Here is a 10,237-nt window from a genome sequence, read left to right as displayed (position 1 = left end):
AAGTGTTCTATGGACTCAAGCTGTTAGTTCCTGTGGTGTGCGAAAGACTGGGGGTGGGCACAGACAGGAGACTGCATTGCGTCAAAGTTTTTAAGACAATTTCGAATGTCCCATATAGGATATGAGATACTGGCATTTAGGTATTAAATGTGCGTGTGTGTAACACAGTACTTCAGAGAAGTACAAAGCAACACTTTTAAAAAACATAGGTATATAAATTAACAAAATTGGTATTTAAAAGGTTTAATACAAGGAGAGTACCAATTCTTTTTACAAATTATTAAGCATAGTTTATATAATTTCAAATGTTATTCACATTATTGCTCTATACCACAACTGTATGGAACGAGTTCTTGACACACATTAAAATGTGTGTAATTTTAGGCTTATAAAACCAAAGTCTACACATAGGCCACTCAGAAACATACAGTGTGGAGCTATGTACAACCAGACAGGAAAAATGCATGTATGTGCACATGTAAATCAACACACTAACCTGATCAATCCAAACAGCACATAACTAGATTGAAAGTGAATGGGAGACTGGAAATAGTGCTAAAGTGCCCTCCGTTTCTTAGTAACGATCTGCTCTATACCCATATACCAGTGGGGTCTCAAATATCAGATGATTTTTAATTCTAGAACTTTGTTTCCTTTCCAAAGTATTCAGAAACATATCTGTTCTACAATTATGTTAGATTGGGAAACATGTTTAACTTCGAATTTTAAAAAGGACAATTCTCTACTCCTGTAGGTAAGATCTGCAGAACAACAGACAGTAACTGGAGCACAGCTTCCTCACTGCCCTGCCCACTGGTACTCGGGAAACTGATGCCACTCTACACTGAGCCTGAACTCTAGCGGACTGTAGGTCCGTGCACACCATTGTGTCTTAGTCTAGAGAAATTAACCACTTTTGAAGACAGGTATTTTCAAAAGGGCAGCCAGTTCTTCATAAGGCTAAGTTGTATCTACTGAGACATCACATCAGGAACTGCGGGGTTCCTGGGAAAGGTCAGCTCAGGGCCCAAAGACTATGTATGTGAGAAAACTTAGTTTTCAAATAACTATTGTGGCAAATTCTAAAGGGAAGAAAAAAAAAAAAACAGCACAGGAGCATGTTATAACAGATAATAATATGTTTTTCTATATTAAGGAATTGACAAAGAACTATGTATGTGAAACTTGTTGACAAAATAACAAAGGCTGGCCATTTTTATGCTAAGTTCAAATGTATTTTTTTTTGAGAATACAAAAAGTAATCCTTGAAAATCAGAATATATAACAGAAAAGAGCACAATAACTTAAGTATTAAACATCTGTATGAAATAACTTGCAAAGTTTGACAACTATGCACACATAGAACATGCGGTTATTTAAAAAACAGAACAAACAAAAACACCACCCGATTCTGTAGAACCAGCATCATTTCACCAGCAGGAGAGCACCAAGCAAGGCACCATTGGAAAGACAACACACTTGGAAAGTCTCTATAAATAAAGCAAATGCTAATCTGGTCGAAAAATCGGTGTCTTTGGTAAAAATTCTATGAGGATGACCTGTAAAAGGAGAAGAAAAAGATGTTTTAAACAACTTAATACACACACACACACACACAGACACACAGACACAGACACACACACACACACACACACACACACACACACACACACACACACACACACATATTTTAGGGGGGAAAAAAGACCTAAGGCTAGAAGGAGCTTCTGGGAAGACCTGGGAAGAGCGAGAAGGGCAGGAGGCACGGTGTGAGCAGGAGGGCACAGGAAGGTATGGAGGAGTGCAGATACATTATATACAATAGAAAGGTCAGAGGGAAGCTCAGACACAGCTGATACAAGCTGACAAAACACAAAGTGTTCTTTTGGAATCCATGCATATTTCAACTTTAATTTTATCTTTTTTAATGACAGGTTACTATGTGATCCTGACTGGCCTACAGCCCCTATGTAGGCCACATTGTTTTCTTCCCCAGTGCTAGGATTAAACATATGTGCCAGCATGTCCACCCAGATTTTATCGTTATTAAAACAGACATTTATCTGATAACCCAGAACCTCATCAATGAAATGATTTTTGGGGCAGAGGCAGGCATTTCTTTGAGTTTGAGGGTAGTCTGATCAGCACAACCAGTTCCAGTTTAGTCTCACCACCAGTACCCCAACCAAAGAAAAAAAAAATCTTTGACAAAAAGGGAAAACATTTTATTGTATTTGATGTGAATAATTTGAATAATTTCTAAGGTTGGGAACTCATTTTTCTCACAGACTTGTTTTGACAAGGGAATCTGATTGTACGCTTAGTTAACCTTTTGGGCCGGGAACTTGCATTTTCTATTGGCTTGCTGGTTTGTCTCAGAAAAGAACACTTCCATTCTTGGTTAAAAATACTTTTCTTTCTCTAGTTACCCTACAGGAAGCCTTAGGTGTCAGCCAAGCCACTTCCCTGATCTACTGTGTACTGGGAAGACACCCTTAGCCTAGTACAATAGTTCTCACTGAGGCTGAGGCCTGCTGAGTGCTCGGCCCTAAGCAGAGCATCTCCAGTGTAAGGAAGAGCCCCGTCCTCTGGACACCATGCTGCTGTACTCCTGAACTCACAGCAGCTGTGGTGACCTGCACTCGCTTTGACAGGTCCAGATTCCAGGGCACACGTGGAACAGGGCTCACATAGCCTCACCCACCCCTTACTGAGGAGTTCCTGCAAAGCTGCTGGGAGAGGAAGCATCTCGGAGTCTCTGCTAAGTTGCCCAATACCCAGTAAATGATCTGTACCAAAGCACAGGCCAGCAGCCTGACTAAACCCAACAGGTTATTTTTAAAAACAAAGAAACGGTAAGTACACACAAACGGGAGGAAGCAGTGCTGGGAAGAAAGGTTACAGAGGAGTTGGGAGTGGAAGAAGACAAGGAAACTGAGAGAGAAGGGTGACAAACACATCATACACGTTTGAAATTGTCCAATTATTAACATTTTTCCTCAGGGCTGGAAAGAGAGCTTAGTAGATAAGAGCATTGGCTGCTCCTACAGAGGACCTGCGTTAGGTTCCCAGCACCCACATGGGAGCTCACAACTCCCAACTCCAGTCCTAGTGAATCCGATGCCCTCTTTTGGCCTTCAATGGCACCAGGCATGAATCTGGTACACAAACATACATGCAGCCCAAACACTCCTACATATAAAATAAAAGTATATCTCTTCAGAAAGTACTTTTTCCTTAACCCTGCGTCTTTGTGCTCCTCTTCCCTGTATCTCATGGTGTTCACCTATAATAGATTGGACCGGATGAAAAGGTTCTTTGAAGCTCTGAAAGTTAGTATTTACTACTTAAATGCTTGCAGGCTCACAATGAATTCATACTTTGGTATCAAACACATCTTCTACTGTAGTGTTCTTAAATTCCAGGCTCCAAGGGTGAGCATATTATTTTACAGTATAAACTTAAAAAATGTAAAACAGTGGCTATTTTTCATTATATTATGTGTATTTGTGTTTTGTCTGCGAGAACACACACACACACACACACTCTCTCTCTCTCTCTCTCTCTCTCTCTCTCTCTCTCTCTCTCTCTCTCTCTCTCTCTCTAAGAGAATTGAACCTGAGTTCTCTGTAAAGGTAACAAGGACTCTAAACTGGGGAACCAACTCTCCAGCCCAATTGAGCCTGTCTGAGTCTGCCTTAGTTTTAAAGAACAGTCTCCTGAAAATGGTTTGGTTCACAAACCCCACAAGTACTTCATACCCAAGTAACAACAACAAAAATAATAGTTTTTCATTGGTACTTTTGTAGATTACTTCTAACAGTCAAAACATAACCAAGGGGAAGCACTTTAACAAAAAGTTGTATAAGCTATAGGCAAAAGTGCATGCATGGTAGAGAAGTTCAAAGTAATTGGGAAGGAGGCATGCTCTCCTTACTAGACTGTGACTACAATGCTCACAGGCTTCAGAGCTTTCCAAGCTTTGCTTATTCCTATGTTCAAGTACCACAAATATTCACATCCTAATATCTTTTTTAAAAATCACTTTAAAATTAATTTTAAGCCGAGAATGACGGTGCATGCCTTTAGTTCCAGTATTTGGGAGGCAGAGGCAGGAGAATCTCTCTGTGAATTCAAGGCTAGCCTGGTCTACAGAGCAAGTTCCCAGGCAGCCAGGGCTCCACAGACACTGTCTCAGAAGAAAAAAAAAAAAGACAAAGAAAGAAAAAAATTACTTTTTGTATACCTTCTATGATTATGTGAAATACAATTCATTTAAAAGCACTTAATTATATAAAAATTCAAGGTAAATTAAAATTTTTCAGGAAGTATACAGTTCAGAATGTTTTAAAGAGCTACTAATTTAATTGTAATGAAAGAATTTCATAAAGATTAAAAAAAAGTTCAGTGCATATAATGTATGAACGAACATTTTTCATACAGCTCCACTTAGAAGTCACAGAATTTAGATTTTTCTTATACCAATACAAGAGATCCAACCCCTTGTGTGTAGACACATGCTCTACCATTGGACTATATCCAATATGGGACTAGCTTTTTTTTCTCCTTTCCAAAGTAAATTTAGAAACATCAAAAGGTAATTAAAGCTTCCTGTTTAAGCTTGGTGTTTTGGTTTATAAATACATAATAACAAATTATTATTTCATGAAACCCTGGAAATGTCCCAAACAGCTACTGCTGCCCTGTCCCTCCATAGGTAGCGGGCGTCTTCCCACCAGGGATGAAGTGACAGCACCTGCCAGGTCAGTCGCACAGGAGGCTCTCAGTTGTGCCTTTTTATGTTATAAAGAAGCCGCATGTGTCTCTCTCCGGTGAACCCTGAATTCCTTAGTTTGTAAACAAATAGTTTGGAGGTTGCAGAGAGAATGCATAAAATCTCTCTTCATGTTTTAGAAGAGAAAGATTTGGCTATTTGGTAATGAAAGAGCCAAGAAATGGTTTCAGGGTCATTTCCAACGACGTGAACACTTTTAACACACACACACACACACACACACACACACACACACTCACACACACACATACATACACTCACATACACACATACACACACTCACACACACACACACATGCGCGCTCACACACACACACACACACACACACACAGAGCGCACACAGTGAGAGTTATTTTCAAAGAACAGAGAAAATTCCTCAAAAATATAACAGTGGGTCTTTCACAAAGACTGGTTTTAGTTTCAACAATTAACTCCTTTCTTCAATCATCTTTCTTTAATCTAATAACCTCTTCATGTTTTAAAGTAAAACACTCAAGCTCAAGGGAGAATTAGTAAATTCATAATTTCTTAAAGCATTCTGTTCCCAAAAAGAACAATTATTCAAATTAAGTCAGGGCATCAATAAATGTCTAAAATAACTGTGTGTATACTATGTACGTGTAGGCAAAGTGAGCCACCTTTTAAAGGACAAGACAGGTTGGTCAACATCTGTTTACATTTAAGGTAACTGTACAAAGCAATGTTCTAGTAGCATTTTGCAAAGCTCACTGCAGCCCTGAGGAACAGACAGCCACTCACTCTATAAAGGCGTCTCAGGCTCCAGCGGCTTGGCTGAAAGGTTCTCCTCCATACTTGGAAACTCATTAGCATTATACAAAACGCCATATCTGACGTGCTGCGTAACCAAGGTTGTGGTTATTCTTTATACAGCATCTAAAATTTCACACTCCATCAACACATGTTCAGGCCATTTTATCTTGGCAATTAATTTATTATTTTTCAGAACACAGTGAAGCCTTGTTTTCAAGTCATTCATAACTTTATAAATCAGTCCTGCACATGAAACCCAGGCATCTGTGAACCGTAGAAAATCCTTGCACCAGGGAGATTAAGCTCCTGACACCTTTGCTGATTAATAATCATGGAAAGAATAAGATCAGAAACAAAATAAATGATCATTTAATAGAGAAACTCACAAAACAGCCCTTTAACTTACATATTCCATCATGTTGTTCGTTTCACATTTCCTTTTGCTCAGTCTCCAGTGCAAGCACAGCTAGACATGAGGATGGCAAAAGAAGAGAAATGAGCTCCATTTTCCTGGGCACAAGGCTCACCCATTCGTCCACCTCTCATATTTTCAGTCCAACAAAAGCATCTGTTTCCAGACTGTGCGATTCAGACCCAACAGTACCAAGCTGCTCCCCGCAGGACTCACCTTGTGGTATAACCTATTGTTTTCCCATTCTAATAACTTCTCAATCGATCTTCGTGTCTGGAAGACAAATGAGGAGAGTTCACTCGTGACTGGTTTTAGAAAAGCTGTTTTGCAGCTGCTTTTTGTGTGAAAGGGGAAGAAGTAAAAACCCACGACAGGCAAGCGTGGTCTGCACGCCATGGTCTAGCACTAAGCAGCAACCTCATCAGAAACACTAGTTTGTAAATAAACATGAATTTTCTTGGAAATATATATCAAATATTTTAAAAGTTTTTATTTGCACTTCTGACTTAAAACTATTAGTCTTAAAAGCAAATGTCATTTGTCAAATTTAAACTTAACCCCTCACTTCTTTAGAAAACACTTTACAGTATTTAAATAGTAATGAACATTCCTTAATCTCTATTTTAAAACAATAATAATTTAAATATTAACTAACAAAACAAATGGCCTTTAGGGTAAGTCTAAAAAACTAATAATGAAGGTTAATAAAGCTACCAAACCAAACTAATTTTAGGACCATATGAGAAAACCACTATGCTGGTTAGTGCAGTTTTCAAACAGAGCCCAATTTTTATTTAAGCAACATAAAAGTCGTATCTGAGAGTAAGATCCCATTCTTAATGCAGCAGTCCTTTCAGGACTCAGCCGAGCCACTGATCTCCCTAGGTGCTGCAGTGCAGCCTCAGGGCACGCACATGATGCTTCTTGCTTGAGTGTGAATAAGGAGCTAATGTGTGGAGCCAGGTGACTAACACTGCAGGTGTGGAAGGGACAGCACCACCACGTGATCAACAGGATGCAGCCCTGGCTTGAAGGAAGCGAGGTCCACTGATTTTAAATGTAAGTAAGTAAATAACAGTACGTTGTATGTGTGTGTTATAAATAGGTAAGTCGGTAAGTACTGATAACCACATAAAATCTGCACGCCAACCAAGGAGTGAGGCGAAAACCCGGAGGGACAAGCTGGTTCTGAAGACGGTGAGATAAAAACATTAGGATTTACTTGAAGTCTCTACTGAGTCCAGTCCAGCATGACGTACGCTTCAGCACGCTCAGCAACTACAGGCACTGAAGTCACACAGACGCCAATTATAACTCGGAGCTACCAACAAATCACCACGAGTGCTTATACATTCCAATCTTATGTCACGAAAATAGGAAAATCAGCTACTTTCTGACAATAATATGTCAATGACTAATTTATTACAGTTTTTGAGCAGTCTTTTTTGGCAAGAATTTTGAAGAAAAAGTGCCCTTGTTAGCAATGATCAGCAGCCCTCACTTGTTTCTTTGTAAGATAGCCTTTTAGAGGCAGCTCTCCTTTTAAATGAAAATAGGGCAGCAGTTATGGTCACACTTTTTGTTAATTTAGTTGCCAGTCAGCCCCAAATCAAAAGAAAATAAGGCTGCAGAGTGTAATTAACATTCAGTTCAGTCCTTTTGTCCCTTGTCTAGCCCCCAAGCTTTGTTAAAATTGCCATCTGAATGCTGAAGGCTGCAGGGAAATCGATTTGATTCTAATCGCACCATGAAAAGAACATGATCTAACTGCTTTCAGCCCTCCGTAAATCTGTACTAGGTCTTTAGCACAATGCAACTTCCAATTTAAAAAGCACTGAATGTCTCGTCAATGACTTTGTGAGGAAAGAAGAACAAGGAGCAGACATAAAAATTCCAATAGTTGTTTAAGCATTAAAGTTCATTTGCATCACAGCGGACCTGAAAAGGGCTGACCTCTCAAACCGCCTCTCAGGTCTATGAAGTTGTAGCCTTGACAAGCTCACATTGACAGAGCTCATTGACTCTGAAAGGCTACTCTATCAATGGTGAAAATGGCAATAGGCTCTCCTATGAGCAGGCATCTGCCTGCCCACCCGCTGCTAAACCAATGGTAAAACCATTTCAAAACCTGAATCCACCTTGTAATCTTCCTTTCTAGGATCTTTTAATAATAGATTAAGATTACTATACAATTTGAGGTTTTACTTTTTCTGATGGTTTAAAAGGGGATGGGGGAAGTTAAAGAAATAGGGTAGGAAGAAGTAGCTTTTGAAGTTTGTTAATAATAAAATTATATAAAAATAGTCCCTAGAAACAACTACATTCTGCAAGTTTTATTACTCAGAGTGGTTTTTTTTTATTATGCCAGCAAGTTATCAGAAATTTAAGTGATGCTATGCAGTGAAAACATCCAATTATCATGCATACGTAAACACCATACATATACACATACACATGGCATTTACCAATTTAAAAACATTAACTTTTACTTATATCAACTGCTATACCAATATTTGTGTAAAAAATAATTGCAAAGTATGAATCTGAAATTCTAAAATATTTATGTACAAACTTGGAATTTACTCTTTGTCTCTAATTAGGAGCTTAATGATAGGGTTGGGTATAATAATTGTATCCAACAATATTACCAATTCTAAAGCAAACAACTTTAGATAGGCCATATTCTGTATAATCATCTAAATATTCAATATTTCTACACTGTTGGAGTCTGAAGCAAAGCTGTGAATTAGCACTTGTGCAAGACTTCTCTCCTGCGTGACAGGTGACAAAGGCCGTTGCACGTGCAGCTCAATCCATCCACTTGACATGTCGGGTGACTTACAGTGAGGAGGAGCAGGTGAGAACACACAAAGACAGAAAGGACCCTTGGTCTGAGTACAACATTTCTAGCACACTAAGGTGACAAGCAGAGTGATTCTGGTAATGATTTTTTAAAAAGTAAAAAGGAAACTGCCACAAATTATTTGTTAGTAACAACAAAAGATCAAATTAAATGGAAGAAAAAAGGTTTAACCATAGAGAATGTTTCATACTATGCAATTATTTTTAGTTCACAAAAATCAAAATATATTTTCAGGATGAAGTACAATACCAATTTGGCAGATAGTGGGGAAAATATGACTTTTCAGCATTATAAAAGCTATTTCAAAGCTTTTAAACTTCAGTGAAAAGAAAGAACATTTTAATTATAGTCATCTAGAAATAAAAGTTAAGAGTTTATGTCCACAGGGTTGTCAGATAGCTATTCTAAAGAAATATAAAATTCACAAAGCTAAATCTGTTATCTATTAAGTAGACCAGCAAATCTAATCATATAAATACTTGTCATTTAGCTTTAAGTGATTATACTGCTTTGCAAATTCAAAATATTTTAAGTTAATATGGATCAGAAAAAATATACAAATCGAATATGAAATACCAACAAAACATTATCCTTCTAGGCCAACTTCTAAAAATAAGTCATATTAGCTTTCTTAAAAGAATGCAGTGCTTGAGAAAAACACCAGATTGATAGCCATGGGAACTAAAAATCTTCTGTTTAGCTGAAAGAACAGGAGAAAGGGCAGTGCAGGCAGGCTTCAGGACAAGCTCCCTACAGTGGCCTTAATCCCTTTCAGTACTCACCCCTGGGGTGGAAAGACAGGTTAGTAGTTCTTTACCATGAATCCCCAGTCCTTTTTGCTTAGGCTACCAACAAGAAACCTACTTTTATTACATGCAGTCCTGAGTTAAAAGGACCAAGACCACCAGCTTACACCATGTAAGCAAAACACGTCTTTGTGAGATGCTATCATGCAGTGGACCTGATTGAGAATGCCAGCTCCAAGCATCTAGACCCCATCAACCTTCCTCATCAGAGTTATTCTGAATGACAATTTTACACAATAATACTAACATATTTTTCATTTCAATATCTTTACAGTTATATATTTTCTCACTATTAGCTAGTTCTAATATAGTTGCTTGGCTGTACAAGAGTGACTAAAATTCAAAACTACTTCAACTACTGAACAGGCAGTGCAGACTTAAACTAAGCATTTGGCTTTATTTTTGTTGCCTTTGGTACAAATTTTTGATAGAACTGTGGAAAAGAGTCAGAACGTAAAAATTACAAAGCAAACTAAAAGATTAGAGTTCATGAGATGGTTAAGAAGATGATTAATCAGCAATATTGAATATGGCATACAGTTTTAACTCTAAAGAAGAATTGAGAAGCAAATAAAAGTAAGCCTAAAAG

The 10,237-nt window shown here is 38.2% G+C and overlaps 1 protein-coding gene across 1 annotated transcript in view; it reads right to left on the bottom strand.

The window, feature by feature from the left end:
- Nucleotides 1-1,093: 1,093 nt before the first annotated feature.
- The window catches only part of Chic2 (cysteine-rich hydrophobic domain 2), a 34,397-nt gene continuing 25,253 nt past the window's right edge, over nt 1,094-10,237 (bottom strand). Inside the window, exons 4-6 of the mRNA NM_001105736.2 lie at nt 6,196-6,252; nt 5,974-6,033; nt 1,094-1,559 (exon numbers count right to left, since the gene is read on the bottom strand). Coding sequence (NP_001099206.1) covers nt 1,509-1,559; nt 5,974-6,033; nt 6,196-6,252 — 168 coding nt within the window. The 3' untranslated portion in view covers nt 1,094-1,508. The remainder of the gene's footprint in view (nt 1,560-5,973; nt 6,034-6,195; nt 6,253-10,237) is intronic.

Source organism: Rattus norvegicus, chromosome 14 (genome assembly GCF_021556685.1).
Source record: "Rattus norvegicus strain SHRSP/BbbUtx chromosome 14, alternate assembly SHRSP_T2T, whole genome shotgun sequence".
In the NCBI taxonomy this organism is placed as follows: domain Eukaryota; kingdom Metazoa; phylum Chordata; class Mammalia; order Rodentia; family Muridae; genus Rattus; species Rattus norvegicus.
The sequence above is the reverse complement of the archived record's forward strand: the minus strand, read 5'-3'. Positions and strand labels throughout refer to the sequence as shown.